The sequence below is a fragment of the Rhagoletis pomonella genome, unplaced genomic scaffold, assembly GCF_013731165.1.
Source record: "Rhagoletis pomonella isolate Grant_MI unplaced genomic scaffold, Rhpom_1.0 Rhpom_scaffold_00007, whole genome shotgun sequence".
NCBI lineage: Eukaryota > Metazoa > Arthropoda > Insecta > Diptera > Tephritidae > Rhagoletis > Rhagoletis pomonella.
This window is the reverse complement of record NW_023458561.1, coordinates 37,754,598-37,775,842: the sequence shown is the minus strand read 5'-3', so window position 1 is coordinate 37,775,842 and position 21,245 is coordinate 37,754,598. Positions and strand designations below refer to the sequence as shown.

At 33.1% G+C, this 21,245-nt stretch overlaps 1 protein-coding gene across 12 annotated transcripts in view; it reads right to left on the bottom strand.

Annotated features, from left to right (window-relative positions):
• LOC118742725 (mucin-5AC) overlaps positions 1 to 21,245 on the bottom strand; it is an 80,549-nt gene that overhangs the window by 35,145 nt on the left and 24,159 nt on the right. For all 12 annotated transcript variants that reach the window (XM_036475010.1, XM_036475015.1, XM_036475017.1 and 9 more), the window contains one exon: positions 14,893 to 15,313. In XM_036475010.1, coding sequence (XP_036330903.1) covers positions 14,893 to 15,151 — 259 coding nt within the window. In that variant the 5' untranslated portion in view covers positions 15,152 to 15,313. The remainder of the gene's footprint in view (positions 1 to 14,892; positions 15,314 to 21,245) is intronic.

Here is a 21,245-nt window from a genome sequence, read left to right as displayed (position 1 = left end):
TTCATTGGAATGCAATAGTAGATTGAGTTTTATGTTGCAAAATTAAAAACGTTTTTGTGAAAAAGTCTAAAATACTTAAACTTATCAAAGACAATCAGACTAAGCCTTCTCGATCATCTAACTAGGTCCCTAATATTGTTAGGTGGGGTGATATACATACATTCTGTTAAATAATTTTATAATCCATAGGAACAGAAGGGACAGTTAAATTTGTATGGAAATTCGTTAGTGTTTGATATACATATAGTTACATTTGTAGAGAGTAAAACCAAACAAGCATTCATAGGTTCCTTCAAAAACTAAAATGACTCGACTCTGGAGGCATCTATTGCATGTTATGAACCTGTATTTGAAGCAAATCGGACAATAAATAAACGTTTCTGGACTAATTCCGATTAGTTGGCGAAATTTACGGATAGTTATCCAGCTATACAAATTGCTGGGAATATCGAAATTTGTTAAGCTATCGATATTTATTGCATTACCAATATTTATAGAGTTTTTGTAATGCATGGAGTTCTTTGAACTTATCGAATTATCGATATTTATTGATTTACTGAAAATTGTCAATTTATCGAATCGAAGGTTTTGGAATTTTCAAAATATATCGTGCTCTGGAAATTTGGAGGTTTATCGAGTTTTCACTGCTTATCGAATGTCATCGTGCTAACAAAGAAATTTGTCGACAGCTTTCGAAAAATATGTTACTATCAAAATTAACCGAGCCTGTCGAAATTTATAGAGGTATCCATAGTTTATCGAGTTATAGATTTATATACATTTGAAGTTATCCAAATTTATCAAGGCTATAAACGCACAGTTATCGAAATTAGTCGAGATATCAGATTATGTTCAGTTAACAGATTTTAGTGTTTTTGAAATTCATAGAATTTATCGACAAACTGGAATGTATCGGGTATATTCCAAGTCCCGCTAAAGTCCTTCAAAGATATAAAAAAAATAAAGTCAAAGCAAAAGACTTTCGGGTGAGTAATATTGTACATTATAAGCATGGGCGTAGCCAGGTAGGGGCTGGGGGGGTGCTCGAGCCCCCCCTAACTTTCAAATTTTCCTTATATATATATATAAAATAGTCCCCTGAAATACCAGCTTAATAGGGCCGAGCCCCCCCCCCCCTAAATTTCATTCTGGCTACGCCGATGATTATAAGTAAAGTTAGAAAACCTCTCCAAATTGTCATATTTAAAATCTTATTGCTTTTGGCATACATATGTCTTGAAACTGTTTTCATATACTTACTTACTTGTGTATTAGAACACTATCCCCATTATAACTTAGAATCAAGATATACAGAAATTAGCAGCACGTGATATATATTAGTTTTTTTTTTTTTTGTAGTAGCTGCTGTGATTTTCGGCATATTGCGCGGTTGCTTCTTTTGTGACATAAACGCGGTCAAACCTGAAGCATACATATGTATGTCATAGTTCTTATATGTTACCAGCATCAAAAGCTGTCGCATTCACTACCAAGCGACCGTCCACTGATCCGCCGTTATTAACTTGGGTCGTCTTACTCTTTGACTGACTAACTGACTTCATGGCAGTCAAAAAAAAAATAAAGCCGTACCAAGCAGCTACCAGTAAAAGCACCCGAAAGAATCGCAACAACAACAGTGCGATATGAAGCGTGACTAGAGTGGAATACAAAAAAAAATGTTATAAATTGTAGATAACATTGGCATAAAAAGTTTCAGCACGCGGCAGGTGGGGTACAAAGAATGGACATACACATATGTATGTATCTATATGTCAGCATGTAAGCAACAACAAGTTAGTTAATTGAGAGCGAGTTCTTGTTCCGTTGCTACCTAGTGGTGGACGTTACTGTTAAACGGTATTTGTTTGCAGTAAGCTTTTTTTATGATTTGGTTACGTATGAGTGGCAGTGATCTAGAAATAGACAAATATGCGAGCACCAACATAATAGTAGAAATAAATATACATATACATTTAATATTAAGTATATATTTGCACAAACATACATAAATGGCCGTCGATCAGCTCTGAGGAGACTAAGGTCGGCACTTTTCACAGCAGTAACTATCTTGGTCACATAAACATATAGATGTGTATGTAAGTTTTTGAACATGTTCTAATGAAGCTTATGAATTTGTTGACACAATTATCATTTCTTCTCTCTGCTGGTTATATTGTCACCTATATATTCTTTTTGTTATTGCTTTTGTGTACTTCTGCTGAGAATTGGCTTACTCAAGTCTGGTTGCTGCCACATAGCCGACAACATTAGCAACGTTGACAATGTTAGTGCATGTTCTTATATATGTACATATGTATTATTCTTCAAAGTCCGTACGTACAAACATACACACATGCAAGTAGATCTCCCATTTCTGCATTCGGTTGAAATTAACTGTTACGTGTTACGTTAACAAGCAACAGCTTCCACAAAAGCAGCAACAACAACAACACTAGCATTGTCAAGCTTGTCTCCGGACAAATGTATTCGATTAAAAGTTGGCCAAACTATTCATTTAACAGTCTTATTGGCTTATAAATATACGCTTTCACATAAACATACACGCACGTACATATATAAATATTATGCGATGAGATGCGTTTGTACCCTGCAGCAAATCATACTGGCTCAGAAAACGCGTCTAACCACCTTGAAAAGGGACGGCACTGGTTCTTCATCTAACCCAAATCAATGCTTTTTGCTGTCTTTTTTAAAAGGGCAATGTCCTACTCTTTAGAACTCGTTCTGAGTCTGAAACAATAAGTTTTTTAAGAAAAATTTTCACGACTCGATTTTTTTATACTTTTCTTTTTTGTTCTTTCTTTGAAGATTTCCAATGTTGGGAAGTATCCAGTACTTTTAGCATCGAATTCTTTAGTATCGATACTTTTATGGATCGAGTATTTTTGAGAGTTACTGAGTACTTTCTTAAAATATACACCGGCTGACAGCATTTCGATACTTAGTGTAGAAATCTTACAACCTGGCAGCACTTTATTCAAATTAATATATTATGTAATACCAAATTACCTCGATTAAATGGTTAACTGAACTGAGTATAAGTGTTGTACTCGAAAATTATTGAGACTTGAAATTGAGTACAATCATTTCCGAATACCGGTAAGTGTAAATAGAACTCACTACTTTTAAGTATCTATTCGACACTTAATACTGAGTACTTTGAATCGATGTACTCGGGCATGTATCAAAATTATGATTGGAACAGAATATTTTTGCGTACTGAGTGCTTTCGAGTTCTTTTGTGAGTACTGAGTATTTTGGGGTACTCAGTATCGATACTTTTAAAAATCGGCTACTGTCGATCCTTTTGAGAATCGAGTTCTGAGTACGTTAGGTATCGATACTGCCCAACACTAAAAATTTCATTTCATTTTACTTTGATTAAATTGCATACTTTTCTCTTACAGCCAATTTCACAAAGGCAATTTAAGAAAACAATGATTTTAATTTTTTGAATTTTATATGCAAATTGGCAGAAAATAAAAAAAAATCATTTTCCATTTAAATTGCTGGTGAAACCGGCTGTTAATTTTTTTAAGCGGCACGCAACGATTTAAGGTATTTAATTTAAAAACTCACCCTTGCCTCCATCGCGATTTGAACTCGCAATCAACGGTAGGTCTGTTTTTTTCAGGGACCGCATAATGATTATTTCTTTAATTTAAACTCAAATAATTATGCCGACAGATAATTGCTGAGTGCATAAAGAGTAGACCGTCTTAGGTTTCGTCTTAATCTTGATATTAGTCCTTAACCTTCAAAGTGACACATATCTATTTTAAATGATATTTATCTGACGAATTTGAACTCACTACCGCTACCAGAAACTACTTTTGCTTTCTGAAACGCAGTAATTAATAATTAAAAAGTAATTTTTTTATTCTTTAGGTTTTCCTTCCCGGCCACGGGTGCCCGGAACTACCCATTTTGTGTTTATTTTTTTCAGTTATCAGGCTGTTGAGAGCCAATTTAATTTTAAAACTTTTTACGATTTAACGTTCAGTTTCGGGTACGAAAATAGGTTCGTTGCGTGTGAGAGTGCTTCGTGCATACGCTCATTTGTCTAAAACTTGCCCAGAATGTAAACAAACCTCATGTTAGAGTCGGAGGTCTTCCCACGAACCAACTTTCATATTGTATGAGAAGAGAGAATTTATGCATTCAGTTACTTCTTAGGTTTAACATGCCAAATGTGAAAACATTTGACGACAATGCAAGTTCCAACTACCCCTGGCGTTTTGCAGTCCTGAAATGTGTAAGCAGGAACTAACGCTTTGCCAGTCCGTCTCTAAATTTTGCTGCAGGGTATTGATTTGTTGCCCTGCAGGGAAACCGCGGACTAGGGAATCAAATTTCTAGTTCCGTACTAGATCTTTGTCGCCAAAAAACGAACTAGTCCGATGGTAACTAGATCCCCACCAGTTCAAAATCGGCGAAAAGTGGTACTTTTAAAAAACTAATTTTCTTTCACTTTTTTCACTAGAAATCTATATCTAAAGGGACGAATTTAGAACTAGTGCGGAACTATCGAAAAAAGGATGCAGAGGGGAGCTTGTTTACTTTACATAGATATTTGTTTGGCGGCTTTTTCGTTCAAATACGCTTTTATTCTGCACTTCGTAGATGCTTTTTCATGGCTTGGTAATACAAAACCAAAATTTGTGTTATCATCTTAACATCTTGTGACCGTCTGGAATCTAACCAATAACAGCGAGCACCTCTACAAACTCAGCTACAGCCAAAGGTATGTAAACGTATATTTCTTACAATTATTCAAACAAATTTAATTTCAAATTGAAAACACATTTCTTTGAAAATAATTTAAATTCGCACACAACAACCACCCAGAGAAAAAGATTCATGTAAAACCCATGTATTCAAAACAAATTGTAAAACAAACATTTTTGAAACAATTTTACTTCATACAAAATTAAAAATACACTACTTGTATAACAGACTTTAAAACGTAATCTTCGCAAAATAAGAACGAACATTATATCATATTTTGTCTTTCGACTGAGAAGAACATTTGAAATGAAAAAAATTGCGCCAAAAATGTGCCTTTTTAAAACTAAAATTAAAAGTTTTAGAATATTGTTCCTACAAATTATAGTGCGACAAAATTTTCAACCAGAAAAGTAAAACGAAACACTTTTAAAATAAAAATGAAAATTTCGTTTCAGTCAATTAAACATGAGAATGGTTTAAAACGAAAACGTTTAGTATTAGAGTTTTCAAAGCTACTTATAAAACTGAAATACTTTTCATCTGTTTGCATTATTTGACGGAAAAATTTTGTGCAGATGTTTCAAGCAAAAGATGCGGAAATATGATATCGTTACGCCACTTAATGAAAGGAACGTTGCTGATACGGTACCCTTTTTTGATTAGAGAAAAGCTTTGGTAAGACTTGCTTACAAAAACAAATTCTAAAAGTATGTCTACATATGTACATATATCGATAAATGTATGACAATGCATAGTTTTAAATATCAAATGACTTTGTGTTTTAATCAAAAAAGAAAGTCAAAATCATATTTGAAAACGCATATTTTAGTATATAAAATAAAAACTTTAGAATCTCATCTGAATATGAGAATTTCCAATTATCAAACGATCGTTTTAAAAAGAGATTTGAAAATGTTCATTTCAAAAACTAAAATATACATTTTAGAATATGAATTGAGTATGTTTTTTTCTCAAAACTAAAGTAAATATTGTAGGTGCAAATCCTGGGTCAAAACGTTTTTAAAAATAAAACGTTCCATACAAATTTGAAAACGTAAAATTCTCTGTGCAAAGAGATTGGAAAATCATGATAAAATTTTCTTTCGTCTGTCGATTTTAGAGCTGGTTCCGATTTATAGAATTTAGGGCTGGTTCGGAACTATCGAAAAGGGATGCACTTCCTAGTACATCGCCATGTTAAATTCGCCTGTTGTTTGCATGCAGAAGAAATTTATCGCGAACCAGTACTGGGTCTAAATGTACTAGAAGCGCACAAGTTCAGAACTAGAGATTTTCCCTACAGGGTGACTTTGAATTGAAAATGTATGTGTGTATTGTAAGTATATACTCGGTAGGAGATTTTTCTAGCCCAAAAATAGTTAAAAATGCGTTCCTTTTTCCACAACACTAGTTCCCGCTCAATAGCCGAACAACGGCTTAAACTGTCTACTTTATAATGGAGGTGGGATTCGCGGTGGACAATTGCCCCATAAGCATTCCAATGTAGACAGTTCAGAGATAAGGCCAGTATGCAGCTCTTAAGAAAAGGGGCAAGAAAATATTTCCATTACTTCGAGAGTGTATCCAAGGAATTTCGACATCTGATACTTTACCAGCCTGTTGCCTCGCTCTCTCCCCAAGAAATTATGGAACGGGCATATATTTCTGTTGCAAACATGGGTTGCCTTGTGCTATTTTTTCACAAAAAAACTTTAGAAAATCTAAGTAGAAAGCGTAGCAAATTTCTTAAGAACTGCTTACTGTCTCAGCTTTTCTTGAGAGCTGCATACTGGCCTATAAACTAACGAAAAATCTCGTCCGTTGACGATTGTTGTAGCCGAGCGACCCGTGAACCGATGCTTTGTTCGTGCACGTTTATGCTTGCACAGATGAACGAATCGTGGTTAGATTTGAATTTTTTACACTTCGTCCGCCAGCAGAAATCGGAAAACAGAGCAACCAGTCCAAGTCTAGTTCTGTTAGATACTATCTCAGAACTAGTAACTTTATTTCATGCGGACATTTGCGCACTGCAGGATAGTTATCGCTAGTAATTGGCTGTTTATCAGGTTTTATTGGCTTGGTCACCAATTCCGCTGCTTACTTGAACGCAAAGTGCGAGAAAAGTGGTTGACATGTTTCACTGAGCTCATTTTAGGAATCAGTGCTCCAATTGTAATTAAATATGTAACAGTATTGACCATTCTTGGGTAGCTTAAGAAGTTTCGTAGTGGTGCAAGTTTAAAAGAATGTTTTTGTATGGACATAGGTATGTACTTACTTAGGTGTGTTTTAATTTAGCATAGAACAAGAGTGAGATATATGTATATATATGTACTTATATAAAGAAAGATATTACCTTGCTTATCATCGGGGTGAGATGAGCATTAGACCCGAGGTAGATAGGGCGTACTATCGCTAATATTAAAGGAAATATAATGAGGACCTGCTGGCGTCACTGATTACTCAGATGATGGTTCCGTCGTATTATTTAATTATCTTCCACGATTAGTTCATTGATGAGCCAAATACTACGAAACATTTACTTTTGAGCAATACAAGTAGGGCTTAGCATCAATACACTTTTTACTACAAAATGTAAGATTCTCAGTCTCTGGGCTAGATAGAATTACTCTCCAGCTGTAGCAAAAGCTTAAGCATCTCGACCCACAAAAATGGAGATCTAAGTATTTAACCAAACCCACCTACCGACATGTATTTCGACCCGCTAAATCTAAATCGGAGGCCGTTTAACTCACACACCTCCAGAATTTAGAGTAAATTGTGAACTTTTTGCCATTTTTTTGTGGAAAACCCCCGAAATATATCGAAAAATGTAGTACGAAAAAAGCCAAAAAGTAAATATAAAATAATAAAGATATCCACTGTTCTAAAAAAATTACCCTTCAAGTAGTCTTCTTCCCTAGCAAAATAAAATGAGGTCATTCGGCCTCTATCGTATCATATCATATTTTAATATAACTTATACACTTTCATACTTCGAAATTCTTCGGATTTTTCAAGAAGTTATTAGACAATTTGGGGCTGTTTCTCGACCGTGCAAGATTTTTTTTTTAGCAATTCTTGGACCTCTTTTTCGGGATATTTTTGAAAACTTTTTCATGACCGTAAACTTTATCGGAGTTTTTCAGGATAATTCAAGATTTTTTTTGAAACTTTTTGTTATTTTTCGAGCACTTTCAGATCCGAAAGCACATTACAATCTTAACTTTGCTTTTTATGAATGCTTAAAAAATAAAAAACAGGCCAGCTTTGCCTTTAATTTTTGCTTAAGAAAAAAAAAAGGCAAACGTGTTAAGTAAAATTGTTTGCTTTTTCTCATAGGGTGCTTACTCTTGTAAAATAACATGAAAAATCAATTTGTAACTTCCTCATTTATGTATATTTTTGCCTTTCTCTGTGTCATAATCTTCTTACAGCCACACAGCTACACCTGTCGCTCTTTTCGATACGAACACAAACTTATAATCATTTTGGTATTTTAGTAGGTCACATTCCACAAAATAAATGAATTTGAGCGAAATAATAAAATATAAAAAAAGTGTAGAAACAAGTGCTAACACAAATTCAAGTGGGAATTATAAGCTTTTAATATTCTTGTTTTGGTGCTTCTACCTTTTCCACGTATTCACACAATGGTAAGGTACACTTGCAGATGCAGAAGACTTATTGCATGTAGATACGTTCATCGTACATTTACATAAACTCATACATACATACATATGTATGTACATGCAGATATACAAGAAATACCACCGATGAATTGCCTCTGGATATACATTTATAAACTCGGTGTTATTTACATCACTTATCTTCAACAGGTGGTTTGGCGGTTTGCAAGCTAATGGTTAATGTTAAGATAGACACTCTATTAAGAAATTATTTTCAATATACATACATACGATTTTTCCAGGTTGAGCAAATATTTGTTTGTGTCAGTGGAGCGTGTAAAGCCGCTAGAAGCCCTTGCTGAGTTAATCAACGACGAATATTTGTAGATAAACAAGTACATAATTCTATAAAGCAAACAAATGCTCAATAACAGTCTATAAACTTTAGTTAACAACACTTTCATTATTAATTTTCACAGTTTTCTCTCGTTTCATCTATCATCTATTTTGTGGTCTTTTAAGTACTTTCAACATAAACATTTCATTTAATTTGGGTCATCTTTAATAAAGAACGGTAAACTTTTTAATAGGCTTTATAAGCTTCCACAACCAACGGGCAAATTATTGCAAAAAAAAAAAAACGTGAAGACCGCATAAAAATGCGGCATATTTTGCGGTTAATAGGGAATAAAGTTCGCAACTTAAGTCTTTTGTTTGTTGTTGACTTCAGTCTATAGAAGAACATACATACATTCATATGTATGTGGGTGCAGAACAACCGGCGGAACTGGGTAACTGAATACGAATTAAATCCACAAGATAGTTAATATGTTTACGCTGCTAATTAGTTCCATGATTTTACACTAATTAGTACATATATATATATGTATATACACATATTAGTGTGATCCAAATTTTTTTTCAAGCCCCCCCCCCCCCAGAACTAAAGAATGTCGAAAATAAGCAAACGCGTATTTTTTATATTTAAATCAGTTAACATCGAGTGCAGGTGATGCGGCTGCTGGTTTAGGGACCCCAGGTATTTCTCTCGCCTCCATGCTACTGCGTCGCATTCGAGGATTATGTGCTCGGAAGTTTCAGCGGTCTTATCACAGAAACGGCATGAATCAGTAGGCTATGTCACGAGTTAAGATACCTGTAAAAATTTGTAGTTTGTTTTGTTGGGAGTTTAATAAGTTTTTCATATCTTCTGCTATTGTATCCTCCCAACAGCTACCTTGCCTGGCGCTACCCAATAATTTGGTTCCAGTGCAGTTCTCTATTAACTCTTTCTTCTCTCCTAAGCTCTTCTTTGATGGTGTGAGGTCCTATTGCAAAGAAGGGCTCGGGGCCAATTGGTGTTGTTGCTGCCGCCTTCCTGGCGAGCCTGTCTGCTTCTTCATTTCCTTATATGCTTTTGTGGCTTGGGACCCATAAAAGGAATACCCTGTTGTTTGCTGCTAAGGCATTTAGCCTTTCTACGCACTCAAGAACCAGTGCAGACTTGATTTCATAAGAATGAAGAGTTCTGAGTACGGCTTGGCTGTCGCTTAGTACCAAGATTTTTTCATTGCGATTTCTTCTCTGGAGATTAATGACTGCACATACACTGATGGCATGAACCTCTGCTTGGTATATACTAGGGAGTCTGCCCACAGGGGCTGCGATCTTTAATTTGAGCCCCAATGCCCACATTTCTAAAAACTTAAGACAACAGTTAACCAGAAAGTTTAGCTTATAATATTTCACAATATGGGCATCTTACGTGCGGTTGCCACCGTCTGAAAACGAAGATGAGGCAAGTTATACGAAATTATACAATTTGGAAATACCCAACGAATAACTTTTTGTTTTAAAATTTGCGTTCTTTTTTTCTGAAAATCTTTACGCTGTGGCCATTTAGAGATAGGGTTGCCATTTAAAAATTAAAAGGAGTTGAATGGGTAATTTAAGTAAAATATGGCATTATTGGTATCTAATGAAAGCATATTAAGAAAAACTTCAAAATTGTCTAAATAAAATATATATGTAAAATTTTTTAAAACTACCAAACCCGACAGACTTTGTGCTGCCCAAAATTTTTAGCTTACCGGACAACGAAACGGAAGAAAACCTAGTAATGATATTTTACTTAAATAACATTTTAAACTAATTTACACTTTTTAGGTAGGTTGTCACCGTATCTCGGGCTGTTAGATACAGTCATATTTATTTATTTTAATATGCCGACAGCTGTGTGAAAGATCAACCTATCTCGGCAGCCAGTCAGAGAACGCCCTATCTCAGAATTCGATTCAAAAACGCTTATCTCAGCTACAACCTACACCAAAATTTTTTTCGGGTCTTACCGATCTCCTTATTTTAGATATTCTTCAGTTCAGAGGGTGGAAACAGGAAAATTCCCAATATTTTTTTTCCTGTGCCTTTTTGGACCACCTTAGTGTATAAATTGATGTTTGAACACATGCATGCGTTTACTTTTTTGTATGGAATTTAATTGAATATTTAAGCCGCACCACGTTCATTTCAGCTAGACAAAGGAGTTGTGCGAAGGAAGAAGCGGCATTTAACGGTTTTACTTTTGCATTCACGCAGCTGCTGTAAAGTATTTGCATATATTACGTACATATGTATATGAATGCATAAATAGTTTGTAAAAACGGAATAAATACATACATAGGTTCGTTTTAGTGTAGGATACAAAAAATATTTTACCCAAAAGCGCATCACCACAGCTAAAGGTACAGTTATGATTTGGCATTGCTAAATACTTTAGCTTGCACACACCTTCGTCATTCACAACAGAAATTTTGTCGCGGAATTATGAAATAAAACTTAGTATGTGTCAGCTAATATATAAATTTGCATAATTATGTAAAGGTAAAAACTATGCAGGCAATTTATTCAATGAATGAGTAATTCGTCGAATACTTATATATTCAGCAAATGCTTGCCGATAAAATAAAACTTTGACTGGTGTTGGTGTAAACTTTAAATTGTATAACTCATTACATCCGATTCCGAGTAACGAATTTGTCATTCAAATTGAAATTGCAAAAGAAGTAGCAGTAGCAAATCACTCCTATCGACCCGAATATGGTGGTCGTGGTGAATTATTTAGTGACGATCTAAAATTGGCAAATCGATTTTGCTGCTCTAAAGTGAGACAGATGTAGTATTTTATTTAAGCTGTGTAGCAAAAGAAGTTAAACAGATAGTTCGAATGCGTACGAGCACCCAACGCCTACAATTCCATCGCACAAATGCAAATCGTTAAGATAAGAGAATTTACAAACAAAAGTATTTAGGGCAACGCCAGTATTTTACTTTTTCGTTATGCTTTTTGCATTGCAAATTACATACAAATACAATACATAAAATACATACTTTGTTGTGTTTCACTTATTCATTACGAACTTTTCTGGTACATTAAACATTGCTTCCACAATTACCAGTGTACACGGTGAGTACATGTATGTATGTATGTACTTATGTGTAAATATACACTTGTCTTTCTACAAGATGTGGGTACTCATTAGGAATGCTAATTCCGGGATCCCGGCCTTTTTAAGGTCCCAAAAATATTCTTGGCAAATAATCCCGGGATTTTCGGGATTTGTAATTTGAACTGATGGCAATAATATAATTTCCTTTTCTTGACCAGTATTGGCTATATTTCTTTTTTTATTTAATAATTAATATTTGTTCATAATTGTCTAGCTCATTACATTACATACAGAACCGCGCGATAGTAATTTTTAAACACAAATATCAATATATTCGCGAAACCATGGGCCAAATATAGTAAAATTGCGTTTTTAGTTTTTCACTATAACGTCAGTAATTCAAAAATGATTTAAAAAATTCAGAGAAATGTGCTTAGAGAAGAAGTATGGGTATCAAATTAAAGAGGAAATCCTTTAGAATTTAAACAGATTCAAGTTTTTGGTGCAGAAGTACTGGTAAGTATTGAAAATGTTCTTTTATAATTTTATCTTTGAAATTTCGCAGTATTTGTTTTTTGAAAGAATTATATGTTAAGGACTTATATAAACTTCATAACATCCTCGAATTTCGTCCATCTAACTTTATCAGCTTAAAAAATTACCAATTCATTCTCTGAATTTTTTAAATAAATTTTGGAATTAATCATATCTTTGAAATTACAAAGTCCTATAAAATAAATCCTGACGTCAGAGAAAAAAAAATAAAAACCCCACTTTAAATAAAAAAGTAGGTTTCAAACTGATTTATTTATTATTTATTTTATGATAGGAGAGCTTCTCAAACAATATAGAAGCAATTTTTCGATTTAAGTTGTTGAAAAGTAATGAATATCTAACTCCCGAGACTAATACCGGGGTCCCGGGATTGTGATAACGACATCCCGAAATTGCCGGGATCGGAAAAACTGATAAATTAACATCCCTAGTATGCGTATATGAATGTGTGTACGTATGTACCTGTCTCAAAATAAATTGATGTCAATTCGAAATGACAGCTAGGTGCTTAAACTGACAAACTCTCACAATAATAATAACAATGCCACTCAAAAAGGTAAGTACATATGTATGTACAATAAAGTGGTCCAAAAATGTATGTAAAAAAAAATAAGGTCGGATTTTTAATGCCGCCACCCCCTAGGATTGTTATATACCGAAAAAAATATACCCATATTTTTTTATTTTGAAATCCAAAAATATTTAGGGAGTGCTCAAAGCGCTCAAAGTTTTCCACGTATTTTATATGGAGAAAAAACAATTTTTCGTAGAAATGGTATAAAACTCTTGAAAATCAATATTTTTCGACCGGAAAACTGTGGTTCTCTTCAGGAGACTTCCAGTATTAATATCAAATTGTTTATTTAACCATTTTTTATGATTAAAGATTTTTTATTAGTCCCCCATTGCATTTTCTAAGGGCTTTGGAGGATCTATAAAATATAGTTACCAAGAAAAAATTGTTAAAGAAACAATTGAGTATTATTACTGGGAATCTCCTGGAGATAAGTAAAGTTTTCCGATCAAAAAATATTGATTTTCAAGAATTCTACACTATTTCTACGAAAAGATGTTTTTTCTCCATATAAAATACTTGGAAAACTTTGAGCGCTTTGAGCACTCCCTAAATATTTTTTGATTTCAAAATAAAATATAGGGGTATATTTTTTTTCGACATAGATCAATCCTAGGGTGTGCCGGCATTAAAACTCCGACTTTATTTTTTTGGACCACTCTAATGTACAAGTATAGCAGGGCCGTCAGGAAAAATTTCTTTGAATTGAATCCTACTTTTTTTTAATCTCCGCGATCTCTCTGAGGGTTTATTTAGTATTGATTATAAGGTCGACCTCAACGCATCAGCTGAATTCTCCACCGTGGAGAGCATAACGTCAAAGCAATGCGTTTTTGTAGTTTGTTAGTGTAATTTTTTACCTATATACAGCTAAAAATACATTGTGTAAAGAAACAAAGCTACTGTGTGGTGTGTTCAATATTCATTTCTTGGTGAATTCTTTGAACCACTTTCAATTGCTCACAGAATGTCGGCTGAATAATTTCAATAACACTTGTTAACGTTGAGCTATTTGTCAGACAAATTGAAAAGTGGTGCATTTTAAGAGCTGGTGTAGTTTTTGTACTAATCTCAATGAATGAATAGTACCAAAACGCTAAGATTTGAGAAGAAATACTGGTGGAAAATCAAATACACCAAAATATTCTTTTTTTATTCAATCTAATCAGATTTGTACCAAAATCCATAAATTTACACCAATTTCTGCAACACCAGGGTGCTACTTCAGTCTTAGAGGAAATATGTATTTTACTTACTACATATTAATGAATTAGTTCAAAGATGATTATTTATTTAGTATATAAGATTATTGCAGTTAATATAAAATTTCGTAATCTTTAATCGACTTCAAAAAAAAAAAAAAATTTCTTGTTCTTTTTTTTACATAACTTCGGACCACGTGAACCGTTTTCGATAAGGGTGGTCCCATACTAATTTGGTTTAATTCCGATCATTGGATCATGAAGAAACTAGCGGCATTACTAAATTTTTATACGAGCATTGAAGCCGGTTGTTTTTTTGTAAAAAAAAAATACTAGTTGGTTTATGCCTCTCGTCAAGTAAAATGTGTTTCAAGTGTTCACTCCTTTCTGGTCATATGGTCTTATATATTTAGAGAATACTAATTTTTAAACCAGATAACCTCATAACCATAAATGTGTGAATACTCACAATAAAAAATATTAGCAAATAACATTAAGCTGGTAATAAACGATTTTTTTTAACGATAACTCAAGTTCCTGTTTAAGTTTTTGTTAGTAAAATTTTAGCATTTTTCGGTAGATAAAAGCAACTTCAAAGTGCTACAAAATCGACGGCACTCTCGGCGCTGTTGTGAAACTTTGTATTTTGAGTTAATTTTTTTCTTTTTTTTTAGAAGTCAACTTTTTCTATTCAAACACTTAATTAAATATATTCAAAAGCAGGCAAAACTTACCAATACTACGTGTTGCCAGCAGCAGCAGCAGCAGCGTCAACAAGCCCAACCACCGTACAGTACTCGTCGGCATGCTGTGTTGCATCTTGGCCATTGAAAGTGGCCAACTTGTCGTCTTCATTGTTATACTACTCGCTAGTGAGGAATTTTGGCTTTTGAGGAATTTTCGTTTTCTCGCCTTTGTAAGTGTCATTGCAGGCATCGCTGCATCTCTTAGTCGCAGTGCGTTGCTAGTATATGCCTCGACTTTTCGACGCATCACCAATCAGAAGAATATATGTATGTAGTTTTGTATATTTGCGTGCGTTTTACTAGCCAACTAGTTTTTAATTTTCGTTTTTTTTTTTACTTAAAATTTCTTGTCTACAGTTGCTTCGTAAGCATTCATGCTTGCTCGATTTCACTGCTATTCCTCTCCATGCTGAAATTAAAGAAGACAGGTTTGGTTTTTAAACAAATTTTTTAATCCAAATAGTTTGTATGAGAATAGTAAACAAGCTCATTTGCATCTAATTATACGATTTTTTCTAGCACTGTATGTATAAAAAGTTTGGCAGACCCACCTCAGTTTTCTGTGTATTTCAGTAATGACTTTCACAGAGCCACTTGAGTTATTTACAAACTGAATTGCCGGGTCATCAACCTATTTGGTTTAATGAAGCTAGAGCTTTTTGGTAAATTTCTAATAAATATTAATCCGCCATTTATACTGGAATGACATAATCAAGCATTTGCCATGCGGTATCATCACTTTTTGATATCAAAGTTGTTTAAGTTTCGCTAGAATAAAATTCACTTTATGAAATAAATCCCGCTCTTAAACTATTGTTATTTAGTAGTGAGAAAGTCGACGAACTGTTCGAATGTGTATGCCGCTTTCAGAAATCCAGCATGGATCGACTCTATGATCAACAGCAGATCAAAAAGAGCAACTGCAGGCGTAGGGTTTATGAATAAGAAAACTGCCTGTGGAATTCGGCAGTGATATGTACTATCGCCCCTTCTAGAGCCTTGGGTTTTAAATACAATTTTAACTTTCAGGAGAACAAAGTTGGTTGCCTACGCTGATTGCTTGGCAATATTATTTTAAGGCCAGTGGAATCGGCACTATGTAAATTAGGCAAGAATGGGCCAAAAGAGAAACACAGCAAACTAAAACAATGATTCCTACTTAATAAATTTTTTGTGATTCAAATTTGGTAAAAGCTGTGAATTTTTTTAAGTTTATCCATAAAAACACAGAAGAGTGCCACGTCATAAAAGAAGTATAAGAATGACTAAGCCTTCCCTCTCTACCCGAGTTACTTAAAAAATTTTCAAAGCAAAGCATATTTTATACATTATATTTAAAATAATTTAGAATAAAGTCAATGCCCTCTAGCTACTAGTACCTAAACTTTAAGTTTAATTTTATAATTCATTTATAAAAATAAACTGATAATAATAATAATAACAATTATCCATGAAATCCTCATTGAGGCAACTTGCAATGGTAATGAAAATTTTGCCCTGTGAAATATGCAATATCAGCATTTCAACTAAACATAAGTCTGATCTCGTGCGCAATTTGAGCTTACAAATTTAACGGATTTAAACAGATTTTTTAAAACCGATACCCTACTTCTTTGAGCGCATTTTTATAATTTGACAGTTTTGCTTGTTTTAGTAAGAGATCGGGCCTATTAATGCCCAAATAGCTGAATATATTGACAACGTTACTAATGTACACGGTGCAACTAAAATTCTTAATGTTTTACAAAAAATCTTATATTACGTTGAAATTTGCGAGTTAAACATGTTAAATGGGTTTGAACCAGTTAAATGAACATAACGTGTTTATAAACAAGTTAAATCACATGCAATTGTTGTTGGAAAATTTAACCAGCTAAATCATTTAACTCATTTGAAAACCAGTTCAGCGCAGAGTTTTATCAGAAAGCTTTCTGCTTTAGCCAATCAGAAAGAGCCAAAACGTTCAAAAAATTTATATTCTCAAATATCTTAGAAATGATCAAAAAATGTCAAAATTGTATGCATGTCTGCCCGCCAAAAAAGAGACCAAGGCGATAATTAGTTATTTCACATCAGGTCTCATCGTACGCAAAGATAAATAGCGAATATTTACTAAACATTTTGAAGTCTCTAAGTAATCCGTATGCGTTAATATTATGGAGTAGACATTCGCATAAAACAAATTGAAACACGAAAACTTCATTTTGAATATATGTACAAGTATAAATATTTTTTTTAATTTATATTTGGAATCAAACAACCGTCAAAGTTAACTCCAAATGTTCAATGTGAACGATTGTGTTTTACAAAAAGCTCGTTTTTCATTTAATAAGTTAAATAGAGCCAATTTGAACATAATATTAAATTGAAAATTTTTCACTGAAAACATGTTTTCTATAAAAAAATACTCCCTTTCAAATCTAAAATTTCTTGAACTCTCTCAAGAAATGCGACGAGCACACAAAAAGTGCACTTCACTAACATAACTGATATATTAAATTAAAAGAACTTCGTATTAAAAAAAATCAGGTCAAACAATTTTTATTTTGAATAAAAATATCCACTATGGCAACGCTGAAGATACTTAGAACGCCAGTAACAAAATTTTTGGTCATCAAAATGTATATCCTATGGACCTTAAGAAAAGTATCCAAATTTATACTAAATAAAAAAAGAAGTGTCCTACCTAAAGCATTGTTCACTTAAAATCGGTACGCGTTCCAGCAATTACTGTACGGCAATTGTTTGAATATATTAAAAAGTTGCAATGCAGATCGTTAGATAATAGACCTACCATTATGAGGTTGAAATTTCATAGTACTGGCTTTTAATTTTACAGTTTTATTCGCGTTGGAAGTGGCTGCTCAAAAAATAACGTTGAACGAATTCGTTGAAAATCCGACACTATCGAGATCAAAAATTAAATTAAAATTAAATATACCAAAAACTTCTAATTTTCCTCAAAAACTCAATGAATGGATTCCTTCTGCTTTAACTAACAGAGTAAGCTAATCTCAAAAAAAAGGCTCTTTACCTCAATTATAAAAAAAACGGCTTATCAGAAGAAGATTGCGCGAGAGAATTGGAAAACGATTATCCACAGTTCAGCGAATGGAAGCTATGGCAAGACTTAAACCTTATCGAGTTATAATATATATAATTCTGTTAGATTAAATTAATTTTATAACAAAAACCTCACCCGTTTACTTTACCCCAATGTTCAAACCAAATGTGGTATTTTTTTAGTAATGACTAAAAAAAATGTTTAAAACTTGACTTCGGTCAACTCCCACGTTAAAAGTTTTAAGCTAAAAAGAAACAGGGTGATATCCTCTTAAAACTAAATTTATATAAGTTGACACAATTGCCAAAGGGATATGAAATGACGAGAGAATCGAACCAGTCTCATTAAAACTCGATCAGACTCCACAATGCGTCATATGACCCCAGAAATATGCTGGAAGGAGCGCTTGCACAAAGTGTTATTTCATTGTATCAATTACTTTGGACCTTTTGTAAAGTGTTGGTGGGTTTTTATGAAAACTAATTATTCACAGATAACTTTAAATCGGTTTGAAGCCAATGAAGTGAATAAAGTTCTGAAAGTCATCCTATTTACGTCAAATCGAAAAATACACGGTATTTATTCAAAAAAAAAATTAGTAGAGATGCGCGAACTATGAAAAAACATAAACTAAAGATAGTTTAGTGGAACAAGTTGACTACTCAAGCCTCTAGAACGGGTGTTCAGAAAAATTTTATCATTATCAAACAAATTGTCTGTTATTTGTTTATCCAAGCAAAATAAGCAACTTTCGCTAATATCTATCTATAGCGGAATGTTTTCTCTTTATTTCAACATATCAAATATTTTTTTCTGAAAACCTGTTAAAAAGATATAACCCATTTTATGCTGGAGTCGCCGACATAAAGAAGATGAGAAATCGATTTAGCAAATTTTCATTTCTCAAGCTTGGCAGATATAACCAAAGTGAAAAAATCGGGCCTGGTAAATTTCATCAAAACATTTGACATTATAAAGATACGCCCTAATACGCATATATAACATTCACAATGGGCCAATATATCTCCGAGTAAATATAAAAAGACTTCATACACGCCTTCTTAATCCAACCTCAATTGTAGTTTTCAGAAGAGATTTGATACATATTTCAGTTTTTAATGGAAAACTTATTTCATTTCAGTGAACGAAATGTAGAAACTAGGATAGATATAGAATAGGAAAGATCTTCAAAAAATGCGGTGGACATTTTAATTTCCAAGATTTTACAGAAAAATATATCCAAATACAATTGTTTCTTCATAGCAATCCTTAACATTAAGTTCTGTCTACACCTCTGTAAATTCTCAAGTTCAATGGCTCACTTAAGTGATATTTTGGATTCTGAATATTATACAAATGTAATGACTGCGTATTTTTTATTCTTTTTTATGGGCACTAAACCGCAAACAAGTGTATACAAACATACATATGTATATGCCATTGTTTGTATGTACATTAACTGTCATTATGCTTATGGTTGTAAATGACCAATCATTAAGCAATGGAGACTTGTTATATAATTCCCGTAGAAACCACAAAAAAACTCTCTGAATAGTCACTGCGAAGCGTGGAGAAAATGTGTAAAAAGAAAAAAGATGATCAGATACTATCTACGATGCTAAAAAGTCGCACTAGAAAATTTGCATAAGACAGGTATAAATAAAACAATTTAAATAAGGAATTTATACTTACATATGTATATATATATGTATACCTTTGTATGCTTGTAAACCGTCGCGTATACATATAATTATGAATGCATATATGTATGTACATATGTAGATATCTATGTATGCATGTAAATATGTACATACACATGTTGACATGAGGACTAACCAACTACATGCAAATTTGTAACACAACTAAATATTATACATGGTAGCAGAAAAAATTCGTGTGGACCTATCCACGGAAAAATAGGTTTGAATAGCGTTATACATAGTTATAAATTGAAGTTTTCACATGAGTTTTGTATGCATTTGGTTCTTTTTGTCGCTGAAATTTTAATTTTTTTTGATTTTCTTGGAAATTGAAATTGGTAATTCCATTTTTCTTCACTTCCACACTAAATGCCCAAATTGATTACCCATTTGTTAATTTTTTCAGCTTTATTAAAGCAGCGAACCGCCAGCACAAAGCGAACTATATATTCAATTCTTTTCTTCACATTTTTCGCTTGGCTTACATAAATGTCAATCAATCTATTCAACTTCGAACGGTGAAATCTTTGGTATGTAAATATTTTTGAATCTTGTTTGTCTGCTTATATACAGCTTTATGAAAATTTGCGCGCATGCATACCGTAGACCAAGCGAACGATATAGTCAAATAATAAGCAACCGAACCACCCTACAAGCAAAGTATTTTTGCAAGGCAATTTCGAAAAAAAAAAATTGTTTTGACCGAACCTAGGTGTCTAAACAATAGGTACACTTTCAAAAAAAAAATTGAATTTTTAAATTTGTGAGCACACCTATGTTTTTTATATATTATTTTATTCGTAATCTTAATAAATCGATTAATATAAGTGTAATTCATTTTCATCAAGTGCTTCAAAAGTTAGACGAGGAATAAGCATGAAATAGAAAACAAAAGAATAAGCTGGGTTCAAATTACGCTGTTCAAGTTGTAAACCTTTGAGGAAAGATTTTGAAAGTTGAACTCACTTAATTGGGATGTTCTAAGTCCAATGGTATGCCCTGTTTTACCAGATTGGCTCCGGTTTTCGAGATAACGGTACTTGAAAATTTGATTAAATTTTAACTATTTTATAAATAACTACTCAGTTTTGAAGTTATTTTACTAAAATTTTGCACATAACAGTTTTTTAATATTATCTTAATTATTCCTTAAAATTATCGAAATAGGCTAACATTAACATATAGCTCCAATACAACTGATTACTCAGATATGTGTTTTTGCGCAATAACTCTAACTTCATATCTGAGTAATAAATTGTATGCGTGCTATATGTTAAATTGAACCTATACTAAATTTTAACCTGTTTAATTGAAGGAGTTATAACGCAAAACAACGTCTCTGATCAATCAGTTGTATGGGAGCTATATGTTTTAGTGAACCGATTTCGATGATTTTATGGAATAAATAGTTAAGGTAATATTAAAAAACGGTTATGTGCAAAGTTTTAGTAAAATATCTTCAAAACCCAGGGACTTTTTTATAAAATAGTTAAAATTTAAGCAAAGTTTCAAGTACTGCTATCTCGAAAAGTGGAGCCAATAGGGTAAATCTTAGGACGCCATTGAATTCAGAAGGC